General features: G+C 43.4%; 1 protein-coding gene across 1 annotated transcript; it reads right to left on the bottom strand.

The window, feature by feature from the left end:
* Positions 1-602: 602 nt before the first annotated feature.
* Positions 603-2685, bottom strand: LOC149523862 (uncharacterized). The gene is made up of 2 exons (XM_089780850.1): positions 2327-2685; positions 603-1304 (listed from the first exon to the last, which is right to left on the bottom strand). Exons 1-2 carry the CDS (start codon positions 2664-2666, stop codon positions 631-633), a joined length of 1014 nt encoding a protein of 337 aa, XP_089636976.1. The 5' UTR covers positions 2667-2685; the 3' UTR covers positions 603-630.
* Between the last annotated feature and the right edge of the window lie 17995 nt (positions 2686-20680).

The following is a 20680-nucleotide window of genomic DNA, read 5'->3' as shown; positions in this document are numbered from 1 at the left end:
TCCTCTCCTGAGGCCCGGAAGGACCAAAGGATCGAGGTGGCCAGCAACACCACAATCGTCCTCCCTGCGCCTAACTTATGTTTTTGAATGTGTACTGTACTGCATATTGTAACCATTTTTTTCTGCTTGTTTGTTGCTATGTAAATATAGTTTCTGGTTTACATCTTTACTGAAAAGTCTCAAGTATTTCTTTATGCGCCGCGAACCAATGACCACTGAAAAAGCCCCCCCCCCCCCCCCCCCCGGTGATAGAGTCATGAATTTGTTGTCCACAGTTGTAACCCTCTTTAAATTGAAGTGGCTAATTGGCATCTCACATAATTTCTGTACAGTTACTAGAGGAACACAATAACCACACAAGATTGAAATGAAAACAGAACTTTTTATTTACAAAGGAGGGGGGGGGGAGCTTTAACTGCGAGAAGGAGGGGGGGACCTTTAACTGCGAGAAGGAGGGGGGGGGACCTTTAACTGCGAGAAGGAGGGGGGGACCTTTAACTGCGAGAAGGAGGGGGGGGACCTTTAACTGCGAGAAGGAGGGGGGGAGCTTTAACTGCGAGAAGGAGGGGGGGACCTTTAACTGCGAGAAGGAGGGGGGGGAGCTTTAACTGCGAGAAGGAGGGGGGGCAGTTACTGGGACGGGTGGCCCCTGCGAGCGCCCCTCTGGGGGCGGACCTGCCCACGCTGGGCAGACCGCGTTGGGGCAGCCTGCACGCTGAGGTGCCCACGAGTAGGAGCACGAGTAGGAGCACGAGTAGGAGCACGGTCTTCAGGGTCAGGGTCAGGAGCATGAGCAGGGTCAGGGTCAGGAGCATGAGCAGGGTCAGGGTCAGGAGCATGAGCAGGAGCAGGAGCAGGAGCATGAGCAGGAGCAGGAGCAGGAGCAGGAGCATGAGCATGAGCAGGAGCAGGAGCAGGAGCAGGAGCATGAGCAGGAGCAGGAGCAGGGAGAGGAGCAGGAGCTGGGAGAGGAGCAGGGATAGGAGGGGGCATGGGCTGTGCTCCCGGAGGGATGGCGGGGGCATGCGGTCCGGCCATGCCATAGTGGATGGCATGTATTAAATGTGCCGTCAGGGTGCCCATTGTGGCACGCATCTCGCGGCATTCCTCCAGGAACGCAGCCCATCCCTCCTGCCGCCACTCCTGGTCCCCCTGCACACGCTCCGCAATGGAGGTCTGGATCCCCTCCACCGCGGTGACATGACGCCGAAGCAGCTGGTCCCGGTGTCGGAGCCTGGTCCTCCGGGCTTGGGCAGCTGGGGGTGCCGCTGCTGCTGGAGTCGCTGGTCTGGTGCTGGGTCCCGCTGCAGGGAAGAGAAGAAAGGACGGGTCAGTCAGGCAGGCCATCCACTGTCCCCACACTTCCATGCCCTCCACCCCAGAGCCCCAGGTGACCGCACAGTTGTGGCTTGGGCCCACTCAGTTCCCCTCCTGCTCCCGGGGGGTGTTGTATGTTGGCAAGAAGGACCACCCCTGGGAGTAGGGTCCTCCCTGCAGTATTGTAAGCACCGGTCTGTATCCTGGCTCCGTGCAGGGCAGGAGGGTGCTTGTGCTGCGTTCACCTGTGGAACTCCCTGCCGGTGGACACTGTGAAAAGCTTAGGGCTAATCACTGGTGTTTGACAGGGAGCGAGATGCATCCCCACGCAGTGCCTGGGAGCACACCTGTCAGTGGCGGTCTGGGCTCTCAGATCCCATTTTTGCGTGCGATATCTCCTGGTCAGAACCAGAAAGGGTGACTGGGTGGGGGGATGTCCCATCCTTGCAGCAAAACTCAGGGGCCCATCTCCCTCCCACTATCCCTCCCGCAAGCCTGGTAGCCCAGGGACAGGTGTGGCCGCAGTGGGGACTTCCCTCGGGGAACCTGCCAAGGCACTGGGAGCAGGTGAGCGGCTCGGTGGCGGTCCACGGTCACAGGACTGTGACGCTGCACTTATCCCAGGAGCAGCTGGCTGTGCCTCACAGCCAGGCCTGGGACAGTGTGCCATTCCCTGTGCTGCACCCCTTGGTGGAGCAGCAGGCTCTGGGCTGAGTCCCTCGGGCCCTGGCCGGTTCCAGCCGGCATCCACCCTTCCCCCTGATCCCGCTGAAATGTGTGTGAGAAGCACGGTCCCAGCCGTGCCCGCAGCTGCCTGCCACGGCCACCTGCCGCTCAGTCACCAGGCTGCACGTGGTTGCACGTGCTGCTAACTGCCACATGCTATGCAGCGTGCAGCTCACGTGGCCTGAGTGACATGCTCTCCCCTTCCCCCCTCCGGACACTTGGGTCTCGCTCCCCCCCGCCCTCCGCCCCCCGCCCTTTGGGAGTGTAACCTTCAAAGACTCACCAGTGGGTTCCTCCCCGGCCACAGAGGAGCTGCTGGAGGGGGCCTGCTGGGTGGCAACGCTGGCCTCCTCTCCCGAAGCGCCGCCGCTGTCGTCTTCCTCCTCCGGTTCGGTGGGACGAATGATCGGGGGGTGCTGGCAGGTGTCAACGGGGACAGCTGGGCCTTGCGGGGCTGGCTCGCCCAAAAATGAGTTCAGCTGCTCAAAATAGGGGCAGGCATCAGGCCCTGCTCCCCTCCCCTCCGTGGCCCGCACGTACCCCAGCCGCAACTCCTTAACCTTCGAGCGGACCTGCTCGCAGTTGCGGCTGGGGTGCCCTTGCTGGGCGAGGTTCCGGGCCATCCGGGTGTACAGCTCAGCATTCCGGCGGCGGGACTGAAGGTCATGGAGACCCTCCTCCTCCTCCCACAGGTCCAGGAGGGCCTCCAGCTCCCTGGGGGTCCAGGATGGGGCCCTGCGCTTCCGGCCCCTGGGGGCTTCCTCCTCTGCCCCGGGTGACGGTGGCTGACCACCTCGAGCTGCCATGCCTCCGCTGAGGTGGCTGGGCAGCACACTTGCCACGTCGCAGAGCTGGGAAGGGAGGTCTCTGAGGGCCTCCTGCCACGTGCGGCCAGTAGCGTGCTGGCTCTTTAAGCCCTCGGGTAATGCGGAAGTCCGTGGCTTCTACGGGGTCTCCCGCCGTCCAAACCGCTTTTTTACGTTTCTTCTGCTTTTCCGGAAAAGCTGTCTACACTGGCCCTTTTCCGGAAAAGCTTTTCCGGAAAAAGGACTTATGCCCGAGCGGGAGCATCGTACGGTTTCCGGAATAGCGGCTGATTTTGTACAGTACAGCATCGTTGCTTTTCCGGAAATTCAAGGGCCAGTGTAGACAGCTCGCAGCTTATTCCGGAAAAGCGGCTGATTCTCCGGAATAAGTGGCCCAGTGTAGACACACCCAAAGTGTGGCCATGGCACCAGAGCTGGGAAGGAGTTCTCCCAGCATTCTATGTAAACCACCTCTGCAAGAAGGCTAGCTAACAGCTCTAGGAGCACCAGAAAGTTACAGCACTGTAAAGTGCCAGTGTAGACTTAGCCACAGGGTTGTGTTGTCAGAGCAATAAATCTAGAAATAAAGTGGGCAAATTCCAAACCACCCTTCCCCTTTTCTTTCCAAAGAAAGATTTGGTTTTAAACCCACACAAAGAATTCTAGAAATATCCTTATTAAAAAGGATTCTGAATCTTCATTCTGTAGTCTTGGACATCTAAGGTAGGGAATATTTATTGTGTGCTTTCAACCCATGTTGCCACATAATGGCAAAAATATTTACTGTTTCTCAAATGCTTCACATGACATAACCTTGAATATTAATATTTATAACTATATTGCATCTGAATGCAAGCCTTCCTGCTATTGTTCTGTGAATAGTAAGGTTTTTTGTACAAATATAGCACATTTGATGCTAGATTAATTATTTAATGTAAGAAAATATTTTAATATACAATGTATATACTAATGGGGAATTAAATAATCACTGGCAGTGCAAAAGAAAACCCTTATTGGAGGGAAACAAGAAAATCGTCACTTCAAAAATTTTCACAAGTTAAGATTTTTGGTTTTTGAAGACATTGAATTTTACGGTATTGTTGTAAGAAGTCATACTAGAGATGATCATGATGGTCCCTTCTGACCTTAAAGTCTATGAGTTTATGAGAATTAAAAGCTTTTATATAAAAAGGCCAGGTGAGTTTGTGCTGTTTAAAAGTGGGATTTTATTTCCTTTCAAATTCTAATAAAAGTAAAAAATAACCCCTTTAAAATGGCCTATACAAAAAGAAAGTCCAAAACTAACTTTAAAAGATATCTGGATTTTCCTGACACAAAAAGAGCAAAGGAAGAAATGTCACATATTTGTTAAACAGATTGCATAGACAGTTTAAAGTGTCACCTAAGCCAATCCTGAATGCTTAGATCCAGTAAAAATGCGACAGCAACCAACCTGAATCTAAACAAGCGTGAAAGAGGTGTGTTTTCCTGTTTTCAAGAAAATAGAACAATGGTATAAAAGACTATGAAGTAAAATATCCTCTGCCACTCTGTTTAGAAAGCAAGAGTTCTACAACTCACATTGTCCATCTCTACAAACAAGCTGTCACTCATGGATAAGAAAAACAGAAAAAGAAACCAACCCAAGAAAACCTTGCCAAAACTTCAGCATGAATTGGCAAGAGAAAGTTAAGTAAGACACTGCCAAGGGATTGTATTTAAATTGCTATAATGATTTTATTGGGATATTAAAATGCTATTGTAAAACTTTAAGTATTAATAGTTCTGTTGGTTATTCACCAAGAGGTTAGACCACATATTCCTGGAGAGGAAATAGGGACTAAATATTGGTAAGCAAAGAAATAATGGGATTTAATTAGATTTCAGATTTTTAACATTGGTTAAGGGTTGGCCTGTATCAAGACAGCTCCTCAAGTGGCTTTTTCTAAGTAACTGATCTAAATATAAGAACATAAGAACGGCCGTTCTGGGTCAGACCAAGGGTCCATCTAGCCCAGTAGCCTGTCTGCCGACAGTGGCCAACACCATGTGTCCCAAAGAGGGTGGACCAAAGACAATGATCAAGCGATTTGTCTCCTGCCATCCCTCTCCAGCCTCTGACGAACAGAGTCCAGGGACACCATTTCTATCCCCTGGCTAATAGCTCTTCATGGACCCAACCTCCATGAAATCATCTAGCTTCTCTCTAAACTCCGTTATAGTCCTAGCCTTCACAGCCTCCTCTGGCAAGGAGCTCCAAAGGTTGACTACACGCCGTGTGAAGAACTTTCTTTTATTAGTTTCAAACCTGCTACCCATTAACCTCATTTGGTGTCCTCTAGTTCTTCCACTATGGGAACTAATAAACAACCTTTCTTTATCCGCCCTCTCCACACCACTCATGATTTTATATACCTCTATCATATCCCCCCTCAGTCTCCTCTTCTCTAAACTGAAAAGTCCCAGTTGCTTTAAACTCTCTTCATATGGGACCTTTTCCAAACACCCAGTCACCTTAGTTGCCCTGTTCTGAAGCCTCTCCAAGGCCAAAATATCTTTTTTGAGGTGAGGAGACCATATCCGTACACAGTATTCAAGATGTGGGCACACCATAGTTCCCTACAGGGGCAGTAAGATGCTCTGTGTCTCATTTTCTATCACCTCCCCAATAATTCCCAGCATCCTATCTGCCCTCTCGACCACCGCTGCACACTGTGTGGAAGTTTTCAGAGAACTATCCACGATAACTCCAAGATCTCTTCCCTGATTTGTCATAGCCAAATTAGCCAAATATTTTCTTTGGTTCCATAGAATGTTGTTCAAATTGTTTACTTTGCTAACTATAAACTGGCTAGTTATTTATTAATAACCAACTGATTCGTTTGCCTTAAAACAGCAGTAGTGTCTTCTCTGTTAAGAGCTCTCCACAGGGATCAACATAGAAAAGAATAACAGTAACTAACTTTTTATTTGTGTAGTTTAATGTTTTCTTTTTCTCTCTAATAATAAAATAAACACGATTAATAATTTTCTTTTTTTGCTTGGTCTTGATCACAGTGTCCCCTAAGGTTTATAAGAAATATAAAGCTCTGTAAATAGTGGGAGCTATGCCCTTGAGCTGACAGTAAAAGAAACAATAAGTGTTGGCCTACCATTTTTTTGTTTCTCTAAATGTTTTTAATACAAAATTCCTTGGAGTCCAATGATTTAAAACTACCCCTTTTCAACCTCACAATACAAGTAATTATGGGTAAAATACATTACAGAGATGTTCTGATTGTTCCTAAACTAAACATTGAAAGCTCAGTGGTTATATCAAAATTAAAATAAATTTTAAAATGTTAAGTGTGGAACTGTACAGTTAAGGAACTCTTTTTTTAAATCTCTGTGCTGCAGAGACACAACAGGGCAAAGGGGAACTAAAATACTATTTTCAAAAACTGGCTGTAGAGTTAGCCAAATTTTTGGTTGGTTGGATGGCCAAACCGAAAAAAATGGGAAAAATATGTGGGTCACCCAAAACAGATTTTTTTTGTTCTTGGCTTTTTTTCCCTTTGCCAAATCAAAAAGTTTTAAAAAAGGGTGTCACTCAGGGTATGTCTACACAGTGGGGCTATAGCTACCCCATGTCTTTTGAATGTGCCTGGTATTTCGAGATAGCAGCTGAGCTATTTTCGCATTCCTGTAACCTTCATTCCACGAGGGTTAAGGGATGACTTGAAATAGTGTTTTATTTTGAAATTTGGCACTGTGTAGATGCACCAAATTTTGAAATACGCTATTTTGAAATTCAATCAAAATAAGAAACGCAATTTGCGAACCACAACTTGTGTATCTTACTTCGAGTTTAGGATGCTATGTGGATGCACCCTCGAGGACAGAGTTAAGGACAACAGGAAAAGATTCATGTGTCTTTCTATCCAGTGGCTTAAAGGTACCAGTTCTAGCCCTACTGGTCTACATGATAGTATAACACGATAACAGACCTTAATAGTTGAGGGGAAGGAGGAAATATTTCTATACTTTTTATTCAGCTGTTAGAATCCTATTGGAAGTTAGAATGTACCACTGAATTGGTGGGCAGACTGCAGATGAAGTGGTTCTATTAGTAACACCTTGTAGCACAACTGGCTTCACCACCACAGGTGCCTCCTACTGGTCACTCAGGGAATTAGTTCTTTGGTGCTGGAGCACCCCCTTCTGGCTGGTGTCATGCCTGCTGTTACCTATTCTTCTCCACCTCTGTGTATTAGGACCCACAGCTCTCCCAGAGCATAGCATCCTCCTCTTTAGGTACTCCCCTACCGTAGTGCGCCCACACTCTGAGGTCCTCCCCCTCTGGGAAACTCCAACCCCCTATGTCCACCTTGCTTCAGTGACCCACTACCCATCTTCATCTAGCCCCTGCCACAGAGGCAAACTGAAGTCTGAAATGGCCATTCATCATTGGCAAGTGGGTGTGGACTTGCTGCCTTTACTTACTTTGGCTGCCTCTCTGCAGCCCTGGTAGCCTCAGGCCCGGCTTCAGGCCCTGCAGCCTGGAATCTTGCCTAGCCAGAGCTTCCCCAGCTCTGTCTGGCTTTTCCCAGCACTGCCCTAAGTCAGGAAGCCTCCTGCTTCCCTAACAGCCAGGACCTTCCTGCTCCACAGCAAGAGTGAATCTGTCTCCACTCCTCCAGAAGCCTTTATTTATACTGCCCTCATGTGGGCCCTAATTGGCTCATCCTGGCCACAGCAGCTGGCTCCACAGCTCCAGTGCTCCACGTCTCTCCTGGGCTGGGTTTTAATCTCTTAAAGGGCCAATGTGAGGCAGATGCCCCATCATACACCTGTTGCTACAATACACCAGGCTGTGTCTACACTGCACCCTTTTCCGGAAAAGGGATGCAGATTAGACCAGTAGGAATTGCAAATCCGCGGGGGATTTAAATATCCCCCACGGTATTTGCATTTACATGGCTGCCACTTTTTTCCGGCTTGGGGATAAGCCGGAGAAAATCGCCAGTCTAGACGCAATTCTCCGGAAAATAAGCCCTTTTCCGGAGGATTTCTTATTCCTAGACTGGCGTCTAGACTGGCGCTTTTCTCTGGCTTATCCCCAAGCCGGAAAAAAGTGGCAGCCATGTAAATGTAAATGCCGCGGGGGATATTTAAATCCCCCATGGATTTGCAATTCCGACTGGTCTAATCTGCATCCCTTTTCCGGAAAAGGGGTGCAGTGTAAACACAGCCCATATGTGATAGGGTGTAAAACCCCCACACTAGGCAACAAAGGGTTGGGCAATTATTTTTGGGGATCAGCCAGCACCACCATGTGCGCCATCTTCTGGAGGAGTTAATACACTGGGAATAGGTCATTTGGGTGGCAGAGCTGGAGATGAGCAGAGCTGCAAATCCCAGCTCCAGCAGCACAAAGCAGAGGGAAACCTAAAAGCTTTGCCATATCTGCTGAAAAAGGGTCTCCCCAAGGGAAGAGAGGACCCACCCCAGAGACAATGACAGAGTGAAGTCCTCCCTCACCCCCACCCACCCACCACCTCTGGATCCTGTCCTGGAACATCAGTAACCCTTATTTTGGTTTGGACGTCCCCAACAGGGGAAAAGCTGAGACTAAACTGACCCAGGGAGTGAGTAAGAGGAAGAGGCCCAGGGTGGGCAGTCTTAAGCAGCCTTGTTTGCTAGACCACTGGTACCCAGAGGGCCTGGGCTGGAGCCCAGAGAAGTGGGAGGCCTTGGGCTCCCCTCCCCACAATTGCATTGGCAGTCCAGGATTGTAACCATGATCACTAGGCCACATTCCCTGACCAGACCCCAATTGAACCATTACAACATAATGGAATCCTGGCTCCATTGAAAGGAATGGGAGGGTTACAATTTTTTCAGTGGGGGCAGGATTTCACCTATTTCTGTTAAAATGCCAGATATTGTGTAAAAATATGGTTTGTAAGACAGAATGAGCTGGATTCAAGTTTAGCTTCTATATATTATGTATTTTAAAATAATCTTTCAAAAGACAAGGACCTTTCACTTTTCCTGGAAGCATGAAATTATACACCAATCTGTAATGTTTAAGAGCAGCTGATATCTAATAATCATTTTCCTATTATCTAAAAAAATTAATTTATATTTAAAAATGTAGCTGTTCTTACTACAAAATAAATGTAAGCAATACACAAAATAAGGGAACACGTTTTGCGTGAAAAGGATTGAGTAGAATTTCTCCAGTGTATTCTGTTTAATATGTACTCCTGGCACGTTCTCTTATACCTCTCTCTTCATAATGGATGTCAGATATAATGGACAATGCTTGAAAATATGGTTGAGTCTGCAAACCTAGCATTACGGCATCTTTTCCTCATTCTTCTTCCTGGAAATGTTCCACAGTTTTTGAGTTTGTCATTCTTGTAATTACATTTTCTCTTTCTTTCCTTGCTTATATGGTCAGAATTGGACATATCACTTTGCTGCTTTGACTTTCACTTGAATATGGTAATCATTTTCTAAATATTGTGTGTAACAATGTACAGGGCCAGCCTGAGTAGTAAGGCTGTAATTTGATTAAAGATTTGTGGTGATATTTTTTTCATTTTCTTGAGCATCAATCTCCACAAATAGGAAATCTGCATAACCCCTGAGATGAGTTATGATCCTGTGTGGAGCAGAAAGCTGCGCTTTATTCAATAACACTAATTCTAAGTCAGGCATATACAGAAAAAAATATTGCCGTATAAGACTTGTTTATAGTCCTGCATGTTCCCATGCCTGGAATTTATCAACTAATTATATGGCACAAGTAATAACTATAACACGTGTTTTATGTCCTGTTGCAGAAAGTCAATTATAAAACTTCTTTAACATTGCTTCCCTGAAGTTTTGCTAATTGATGGTAAATATGTCAGTGATGGAGAAAGAGCCAATTTTTCACAACTTTTTTTTTCTTTTTAAGTAAAGGACTCAAGATAGCAAGTTCAGGCCTTCCTAACACTAGGGCTACGTCTACACTGCCCCTGTTTTGTACAAAAAATATGCAAATAAGGTGAAGCATGGAATATCACAGTGCCTCATTTGCATATTTAACGGCTACATGGCTCCTTTTTGCTCAAAAACCACCTCTTGTGCAAAAAATGCAAAAGAATGGCTCTTGTGCAAGAGGGGGTTTTTGTGCAAAAGCCTTTTGTGCAAAAACAGAGCCTCATTAATTAAGCAGCGATATTCTACACTTTGTCTCATTTGCATATTTTTTTGCACAAAACGAGGGCAGTGTAGACATAGCCTCAATGTATTCCTTTCACAACTAAGGGAAAGGAGGAATAATGCCAGATTTTTTGCCTACTAAATCATCTTTTTTAAAATGCAGCTGCAGTTATTTCTATAGCCATTAATCAATTTTCCTACTAACTTTGGGTTTGAAACTCAGTAAAATTCAGTAGCTTCACTTTGCACAGATTCACCTGAGAACTTATCCACATATAATCTGTTAGTTCAGACGCTGAATATCATTTAGGGTTTGAGGAGCAAACTGAGCAAGTTTCACTTGTTTGTATATCAAGATCATGCAAAGCCATGAATTTTGCATCATTTCAATGCTGAAATATAATCTCTTTTGCCAATTACTAGATTCAAATCCTATATCTGAACCAATGCCATGACTGTAATTTGGATTTTTTTAAAAGCTAGAGAGAGTCCCATTTTCCAATCTGCAGCAAACATGACTCAAGATGGCAAAAAGGGGTGTGCAGCAATCTGGGTTGTGACTGGGGGAAGGGATTGGGGTGCATAGTCTGGGAGGGGAGCTGTGACCTGGAGGAGTAGTGTAGGAGGGATCTGGGAGGGAGCAGACTTCCCTTACTCCTCCTCATGCTTTTACTATCTTGGCCTGTCCATATGTAATATTTACACACACACACACACCCCACAAAAAGAGTGAACACCAGTACCTTTTATACTTTGCTGGCAAGTTCAGATAACCTGTGAAGCTTTAAAAGCACATATCCAGGAGTCAGATTAGTCCCTGTAAAATGAGGTATCTTTGTGGAGTGTATTTGAAAGTGCTAGAATCTTTCATTCCTAACCTCCTCAGTTGATCATTCCTTACTTTTGACTGTCTCTCCAAAGTTCATTGCCTTTGACTGAAATTAGCATCCCCACACGGGATACTTGTAGTTAGCAAATGGCCCAGTAGAAAGTGAATCATCTGTTGAACAAAATGAATTTCTGTAAGATACCTCTCAGACACTAAGAAGGAAGGGAGAGGGTATTCATCTGAATCCAAAAAGGGACTGCATAGTTTTAAGATTAGAATTGATTTTTCTGTTTTTGTGAACCACTTTGCCTATCTCTAATAAATATGAAGTGTGATATCAAAATACAGATATTAAAGATACAAGACCAGATCCAGATCTTAAATCAATGCAGCTACACTGGCTTCCACTGGGCTGTTGTGATTAGCACTCACTGAGGATCTGGCCCACAAAGTACTGTATTGCCTGTGTACTGCAGTCTCAGAATCAGCATCTACTCTCCCTGCCTTAAAACATCTGCAGGCCAGAGTGGAGAGTGCTCAGCTTCTTGCAGGATCAGACCCTTAGTGGAAGAATAGAGAGGGACCTTTCTTGTGTGGACAGCCAGTAGTGCTAGAGGCAAACAATGCATGTACACATGCATTGCTCCTTCTGATAAGCAACTCTTCAGAGATGCAAAGAACAGCAACAAGGATGAGGGCCACAAAGAGTTGACTGTCCTTATCATGGAGCCATAGCAAAGAGACACGTGAAAGATTCTATCTAGGCAAGGATACAGGAAGCACAGCTGAGATCAGAGATCAGTTTGGGGATCTAAAATCGCTTAATTGTTATGGTATTTCCCATTCTTTTTATACATTTAATAAATGACTTCAAAGATTTGTGTATCAGTATCTGTAGATTAGACATTGGTGGGGTATTGATAGGTACATGTAAATCCAGAGGGCGAGAGAGTAACTCACTGTGAAATCTAGTGATACTACACTAAAAATATTCAGCAAAGGGTAAAACTTCAGAATGCTGAGTTTCCTGAGGGCATGGGTCAGATTAAAGGTTCGCAAATGAAGTTTGTTTCATTAAAAGCCGGTAATGGACTAAAATATCCATTCTATTTACATCTCTTATTAATTGCCAAATGCCCAGACAGCATAAGTAAACATTGAATCCTAGAACTGGAAGGGACTACAAGAGGTCATAGAGTCCAGTCCCCTACCCCACATAGGCAGTGGGTAGGAAACCATCTGCTTCTGCAGTGTCTGAATGGTCTGGCATTTCAATGAAGCAGTGGTAAAATTCCTATTACAAAGACTTCTCAGTCATTTCTCCAAAATAAATAGGGAGAAATTTCCCTCAGCACTACTCAACATGCCCACTCCTCCCATCTCAGAGCCAGGACACTGAGAACTAGGTTCCCAGGCCCTCCTGCAGTTTTTTGTTTTCGTGAGCCTGCTGCTCCCTGCTAGCTTCCCGTGGGGCACAAGCAGCAATGAAATAGGTTCAGAGTGGGCAGGGCCATGACTCACTCCCGTTCACATTATGCTGCTTCCTAGAGCGGTCCAGAGATAATATATCCCACCTTCACTACAGAGCTCTACTGACAAGCTAGATAGTTCTGCATCACTCCCAGCATGGGCCAGTGCCTCAGAGGCACCAGCCAGACAGAATTTGCTTTAAATCCTCTTTTTTCCTTTAAAAAAGAATCATGACCTATTCTGTAAATGACTACTATTCATGCTGGGTAGGCCAATTGTGAGCAAATTGGGATATTTAAACAGATACCAGGAAAAAATGGAGATCCCTAAAATCTGAAAACACAAATGCTATTAAAATAAGGTAACTTATTTCCTCCTGACACTTGTCCCAATCTTTTCAGGTGAGTACTTGAGTGCATATGACTGATGGGGGGGAAGAGGAGGAGGAAGAGGAAAAGGGTTTTGCTGTTATTTTGAGATAAGATTCCTCATTTAGCACCCACCCCCAATCAATAGACATTTATGACATTTCTATATCAAGCTCCAGGATAAAAGCTGCAATAGCTGTTCTCTGAGTATCTGAATTCTGAGGAACGAGACCTGCTCAGATTGGTTGGAAAAGCTCATGAGCTGACTGCTGTTTGGACTCACGTCAGAGTGTTTCTGAGAATTGCATACAATCACCCACCAATCTCTAGGATGTATACAAATACATAATAGGTAAAGAACAACAGGCTGATACCATCTGCCTTTAATGCAATTTAGAATTCATTGCACTCATCTCACATGGACTGTAGTTTCCTTGGTGTGCATGAATTTTAGAGGCGGAAGTACTGACAGCAAAATATTTTTTTTAAAAATGACAACTTATAGTTACCGAACATGGTGACTTCAAGACAAAAAAATCCCAGAGCATGGCTGTGACAATCTTTCAAATCTCATTAGATTAGCTCATTAGTTTCCTAAATCATGAATATTTAGATTTAAAAAATCCTAATCCAAAGTCTGATCTTTGTATGCCCTATTTTGTTGCAGTACAAATTCTCCAAATATTCAGTGAGCCTCAGGAATCTAATACAAGGATTTAGCTCATATCATAACATTAAAAAGTCAACAGAAAAAATGCCCTTGATTAGCACATATTGCAGCAGAACCAATAATATTGCAATTGGCTTAATGGGTCAAATTAGAAATAGACTTAGAAAAATTTAAAGCTCAGGGAGAAAAAAATAACACCATGTGCTCTCTTCATCTCCTATATACTGGTAAAAGGAGCAGACACAATCTAGCTCTTTTTCAATATTTGCATTCGTGAATCTGCAGCTATAAACCTCTGAAAGAAAGCACAGTTTTAAGTAACTTAGGTGCTATTTTACAAGAAGTATCCTTTGGAAAGAGTTTATAAAGGGTTAAATAATTGTCACTGGTTCACGGTTAGCACATAGAATGAAGACCACCAAACCAGTATCTCACTTTGTTTAGTAATACATTAGCATTTTTAGCTCTTATTGTGAATTCTCATTGTAGTTCTTTCCCTCTTCAAAGTATTTCTTGACCATTCGGTAACCTTACTGCACCACTAGTAGACATTGTAATGTATGGGAAAATTAAGGTAGAGAAGATAAATGACCTGCCCAAAAGCACAAGAAAATCAGCATCCAAACTGGGATTAAAGCTCTCTTTACTGAAGGTATGGGAATTACACACATGTATAAATGGTGAGAGGGAGAATGGAATCAGGCCTATTTGCCATCAATTTATGTAGGACTTTTTTTCCCACAAAAGTTCTGCACCTAGTAAGTAGTATTGAAACATGAAGCAAAGAGATCTCAGTATGTTCTACCAATAGTTCTGTGAAGCAAAATCTCTTCATTGCCTTCATCCAAAAAAGATTTCCCATCTTTAAATGTCATGAGTGGCTCATAATTGTTGCCTCTTACCCATAGTTCCCACGTAGCACTCTGGGGAAATGTCTTATTTTTAAAAACCTTAGTCCCCAAACCTTCCCCAAAATCATTTTGCAAGCCTTGTACTTTATTGGAACATAATCAGTCTCCTAAACAGAAGGCTAAATGTTTCAAACCTAGTTAATTACAGTAAGGCACCAAAATAAAAGTGCTCTGATTTTCAGAGGTGCTAAACACCCACAAAACACAACGAGAGCTGTGGGCAATCAGCACTTCTGAAAGTTAAACTACATGCTTTTTCAATGCCAAAATGCAGCTAGAAACCTTATATTGGGCACTCTTGCTTTAAGGATGTGTCCTTAGAGCCTTTAATTTGTCAAGATATAAATATACTGTGTATGCTTTAAATAATTCTGTGCAATAAACTGATATGGCACATCAGAAATTGATTGACATAGAATGTGTGATTTGGCAAACAGGGCGCGAGGTAAGGCTCAACCATGAAGTGTTCTCATACAACAAACAGGTTGAATTCAAAATTTGTTTTCAAATGAATATTCATTAAAAGAAGGATTCCACTATTTTCTCAGCTGTAGCAAATATTCATTTAAAAGCTAGACCCAGAATCTTGGCTAATGAACATTCACTTACAAAAAATGGTATGGGATTTTAAGGACTGCAGGATCTCTGCTTTACATCTCCTGCAAGAAACAACACTTCTAGTAGCACAATATTTCTATAAGAATGATCACATTCTACCTGCCAGTACCTGCTCATCATAGTTATGCATTTAGCCCCAACAAAACCAGGGAAGCAGGATTTGTTACTCGAGGACCACTGGTACTTTCCGCAACACCTAGCTTGTCTTAAAAGTTCTCTCATCCATGTAGAGATTTGGCCAAACACTAGTTAACTAACAAGCTTTGACAAGATTAGAGACAATAGCTGCAAGCACAAGCTGAGGCAAGTCATAATATAAGGTGAGAAGATCAGCATGCCCTGATGTTAGTGTGACCAATGCACTCCTGTATCCACACCCTACATACAGGCAGTCCCCGTGTTACGTACAAGATAGGGACTGTAGGTTTGTTCTTAAGTTGAATTTGTATGTAAGTCGGAACTGTTACATATTGTAGGGGAAACTCTAGCCAAACATTTCTCCAGAGCTCAGTTTTATTTTCCCACACCTCACTTCCCACAGTCCTTTATTCTCAAGCTGAGGTGTCTGCTGAGAAAAGCCTCTCTGCGTCTCCCTGGTCTGCTGGGGGAGGGGCGCTAGCTTCGCGTCTCCCTGGTCTGCTGGGGGGAAAGCAGCTAGTGCGGGGTTGCCTCACCCCGTTTGTAAGTAGGGATCCGATGTAAGTCGGATCCATGTAACCCGGGGACTGCCTGTACTTGCAATAATCTTTATGCAAAATATGACTGGGAAGGTATTAGTTGAAAACTAATAACTCTCCAGTTTATAATAGCATGGTGAAATGTATGTCAAAATATTGTATGTAAAGTTATGAATTCTTGTGGGATGACATTGCTAGCACGTTTAAACCATGTAGCCCTGAGTAGGTAGAAGTTGTTAAACACATCTACCCTAAACAAAGAAATGTGTGTTTGCCTTGCGGAACCATTTACCCTCTTTTGCTGTCCTAGGATCCTGGTTACTACTTACATGTAAATTGAGGCAAAGGAGAAGATAAGGCCTCTAGTCAGGTGCCATCAAAGTTGACTGGCAATCATTGGCCAACTGGCCATCCTTAGGAAATGAAGCGGGGCTGGGACAGATAAATCTACATTTTGGAAAACAACATGGAGTCTCTCACTGTGCAGTACTATGCTTCTCTCCTCACAGCCAGAAGGAGTTTTATCTAGTGGGAGCCATAGCCTTTAGAAATGCATTTCAAATGGTGACTGAACTATAAAACATAAGGGCAAAAATATCCCAGGCTTTTTACTTTGGGAGGGATTCTGATCTAAAAATGTGGTTAGCAATATCACTGGGAACATGTACTAAGGATTTTTGAACCATGTCTGCCTTTGTTAAGTTTTATCTTTTTTCTCTTGTAACCATTACTGACCTTAATATCTCATAGCTGTACTCATTTAAAATCTCTTTGTAGTTAAACACTCTTCTTTTTTTAGCTATTTGGTAACTCAGATTAAAGTAGCAGGCTGTTGAATATTGACACCTCCATGGCCCTGCACCTGGACAACAAACCTTTAACACCTGACCTGTCCAGGCTAGGGCTGGACAGTGCAGAACAGATGTTTTGGGGAAAATTCAGATTGGGAGTATATCAGGGACATACTGCAAGTAGTAACCAAGGCTGCTGAATCACTATGAGGCTGGAGTGTTGCCAACAAGCTGATGGGGTCAGAATTGCTGGACCAGCCTGCAAGTATATGCAGATACTCAGTGTATCATCTCCATGCTGTTTGTGAGGACCACAGGCTGGGCGCTACAACAGAAAAGTATTCTGAGGCACTTAGGGTTGCAGATCAGATGATGACAACCCCTCAGAGATCTGGAAGGTGACAATTAGATTCAGCATTTCTTTGTGTGTAAGCTTCTGTGTGTGTCGCGAAACTATTTCTGTGTGTGTGCTGAAACTCTATCAATCCATCCTGTTAAAGTCTCTTTTCTGACTTTCAGTTCTCTCCAAAATCAAACTAAGATTCTTTATTTTCAACTGCAGACCCCCTTCAATTGCTACTTTTTCTGCCTCAGCCATTTCTCCTATGTTTTGCTTATTTGCTCCACCTAACTGCTTGCTTGAATGCCCCTTGTGTCCCTCTCCCACGCCTATCACTGAGGCTACCATCATACTTTTTCCACCGCCCCATCCCATGTAAGGAACTATTTTCCTTATGCCAATATCCCTAGCTCCTCCTTTCCCCCTTAGAACCATAGTATCATAGAATACTAGAATTGGAATGGATCCCGAAAGGTCATCAAGTCCAGTCCCCTGCCCTCATGGCAGGACCAAGCATCATCTAGATCATCCCTGATAGATGTCTATCCAACCTGCTCTTAAATATCTCCAGTGATGGAGATTCCACAACCTCCGTAGGCAATTTATTCCAGTGTTTAACCACCTTGACAGTTAGGAAGATTTTCCTAATGTCCAACCTAAACTTCCTTTGCTTCAATTTAAGCCCATTGCTTCTTGTCCCGTCATCAGAAGCCAAGGCAAGCCTCATCCTTGTAACCCTTTTAGATACTTGAAAAATCAATTTTAAGTCTCCTTGTAGACTAGAGCCTCCAATACATTATTATTATTATGGTTTGTGAATTTCAAAACATATGACTTCATAATGGAAATATATTCCCCTAGTCAATGTTTCCCTAAGTTATCTGAATCTGGGTCTGATCCTGCAAGCCTTTTTAGCCAGAAACATTCCCATCATCTCTACTGGAACGGCATATGCTTATTAACATTATGCACAATATTTACATTTAGTCCTACAAAATTAATGGGGATTGAATGAACAGGGCTATTTGATGAAGTTCTATAAAAATTACATTCTGGAGTATTTTATAGTAATAATGTTGCTTTATCTACATTTTTAAACCAACTCATAGTATTCTATTGATGGGGTTGTGACAGGGTGCAAAAATAGAAGACCCTTAAAGATTGTTCCTGCTGTGCTGATCATGCCACTGATACCCACCTTCCTGCTCTCTGGAGCACTCCACCACCCTGTCCTGCTGAGCCAGTGTCTGGTCTCCCCCAGACAAAGCACAGAGTTAGACAATTGCCTCCGTGAAGAGCAACACAGATAATGAAATAGTTTAGCTCTGGGAGGGGTCAGTTCTAAGGGCTCACCACGCAGGAAACCAAATTCCAAATGGGACTAACACCCTAAATAAATCTGTCTTACTCTGTGTAAAAGTTTTACACAGAGAAAGCTCATAAGGTCAGCCCACTTTATCAATGAAAGAGAGATATGCACAGTGGTTGGTCTCCCATTCCCACCCAGGTAACAGTTATTTATATTGGTCCTAATAGTAAACACAAGTGTTTTAATAAAGTACAAAAGAAGTATTTAAGTTACTCAATTAAAATGAACAGAAAATACATAGCTAGTTCTAATCCACTAAAAAACTAGTTACATGCAAATTCTTACCCTAAGCAAGCTGTTCTTATTTCAGATACATGCTTCAAATCAGAGTTGATCTTTGATTTGGGTCTACAGCCTTCTTCAAAGTTATTTTGTATCCTCTTAAAGTGTGCCAGGCAGTTTCAAAAACCAACTGAAGACAAAAACTGCTTGATTCCCATGCTTAAACAGATTTTTTTCCCCAAGGGCAAAAATCCTTTGTTTTACATCGCTCATCCCCCTGGAAAATTAACAGATCCAAGATGGATTCCAGTACCAGGTGGCATGGTCACATGTCTTTCTAGGACCAACCCCAAGCTGGGCTCAGAGGACAAACAAGGCCTTTCACAGGTCATTGAGTTGATCACTGAGTGTATGTCTACACTACCACCCTAGTTCGAACTAGGGTGGTAATGTAGGCAACCGGAGTTGCAAATGAAGCCCGGGATTTGAATTTCCCGGGCTTCATTTGCATAAAGCCGTGCGCCGCCATTTTTAAATGTCCGCTAGTGCGGATTCCGTGCCGCGCGGCTACATGAAGCCTAGTCCAAACTACCTAGTCCGTGCCGCGTGTAGCCGCGCGGCACAGAGTCCGCACTAGCGGACTTTTAAAAATGGCGGTGCCTGGCTTTATGCAAATGAAGCCCAGGAAATTCAAATCCCGGGCTTCATTTGCAACTCCGGTTGCCTACATTACCACCCTAGTTTGAACTAGGGTAATAGTGTAGACATACCCTGAGTCCTTAAGTTTCTGGGACACCAGTAATGATCCTCATTAGCACATTTAAAACTATAAACAGTTCCACACTTTTTATGTCTAACTTTTTATAAAAAAATGATACATGTACAAAACTATGATACACAGATCCAGCAGATTGCAACTATAAAATTAATATATTACATGATCTGTTTTGCATACAGCATCATCAAGTTCTATGCATTCACATTCAGAATGCATGGATGGAGGGGACCATCACAGGATTATTTCTCTCTTTTGTATTTTATAAGCTTCAGAGGGGTAGCCGAGTTAGTCTGTAACAGGAAAAACTTAAAAAACAAATAGTCTAGTAGCACCTTAAAGACTAACTGAACATGTAGATGGTATCATGAGATTTCATGGGCACAACCCACTTTTTTAGATGACAAGAGTATTACAAGTCCAGATCCAAGAATAAATAAGGAACGGGGGAGGGGGAGGAAAAAAAGAGAGAGAAAAGGAGGGGAGGAGAAAAAAAAAAGAGAGACACACTTCTAATACTCCTGTCATCTGAAGAAGTGGTTTGTGCCTACGAAAGCTCATGATACCATCACATGTTTGGTTAGTCTTTAAGGTACTACTATACTATTTGTTGTTTTTTAAGTTTTTCTTGTATTTTATAGTTATGCAATTATTGTGCTATTATGCCAGGTAGAACTTTTCAGGGTCCTAGATTGTGAGCTCTTCAAGAAAGGGAATCTAATGTTACCTTAACTGTACTGCGCATTGGTATTTTATGGCCTTACAGTATGTAAATAACTAGAAACAATCACATCTTAGGAAAGTGGTAGCCTAGTAACAAAACACCACCACACTGGGTGAAATCCTAGAACTCAGTGGGAGTTTTGCTATTTGTTGTTGATAGAACCAATTAATCATCTCTTGTATTTTGAAAACTTAGTTTGAACATTTTGTGTTGTGATTTTACCTTTTTTAAAGAATGGTTAGATTTTTAAAAGAGCACAGATAACCGGTTATAGTTATGAACTATATGCTGAATTACAAAAATGCTGATTATTATTTGATAAAATATTTATCAGGTAACAGTAGTAAAAACACCACAGCTTCACACATAGTCTCCTAGGTCTTAAACAAAACAAAAGAGAGAAAAACTGAATAATAATGTTCAAGAGAATGGAAAACCAGGCTTTTCTTCTGGAGTCCTATTTGTTCTGTGTCCTCAAATTTTAAAAGGAATGAGTTTACAACATAGTAAAAGTGAATCATACTTTACAATTGAGGTATATGAAATTAGACATTTTTATGGGCTACTTTTCATGTTTATTCACAAGCAGTGTGAAAGCTATTATAGCAGTAAGGGAAATATTTAGGTGCCATTGTGTTACATTGGACCATGCAGTCACTAACAGAGGGTATGTTTGTAATAAGAGCATCTTCTATGAGCCCAACCCAATCCTGGTAAAATTCTCATTGAAGCTAATGGAAGTTGTACCTACCTAGGATTTGTACCCTAGCTAGTCCCAATGGGGCTTTGAAGAGTGCATGGCAAGACACTTACCTGTATGTTGTAGGGTGAAATTGTGGTTTTATTATACAATTCATAGGATGGATTGCACAA

Source organism: Pelodiscus sinensis, chromosome 10 (genome assembly GCF_052426305.1).
Source record: "Pelodiscus sinensis isolate ZL-2025 chromosome 10, ASM5242630v1, whole genome shotgun sequence".
Lineage (NCBI taxonomy): Eukaryota > Metazoa > Chordata > Testudines > Trionychidae > Pelodiscus > Pelodiscus sinensis.
Note: the sequence above shows the minus strand (reverse complement) of the source record. Positions and strands in the feature narration are given on the sequence as shown.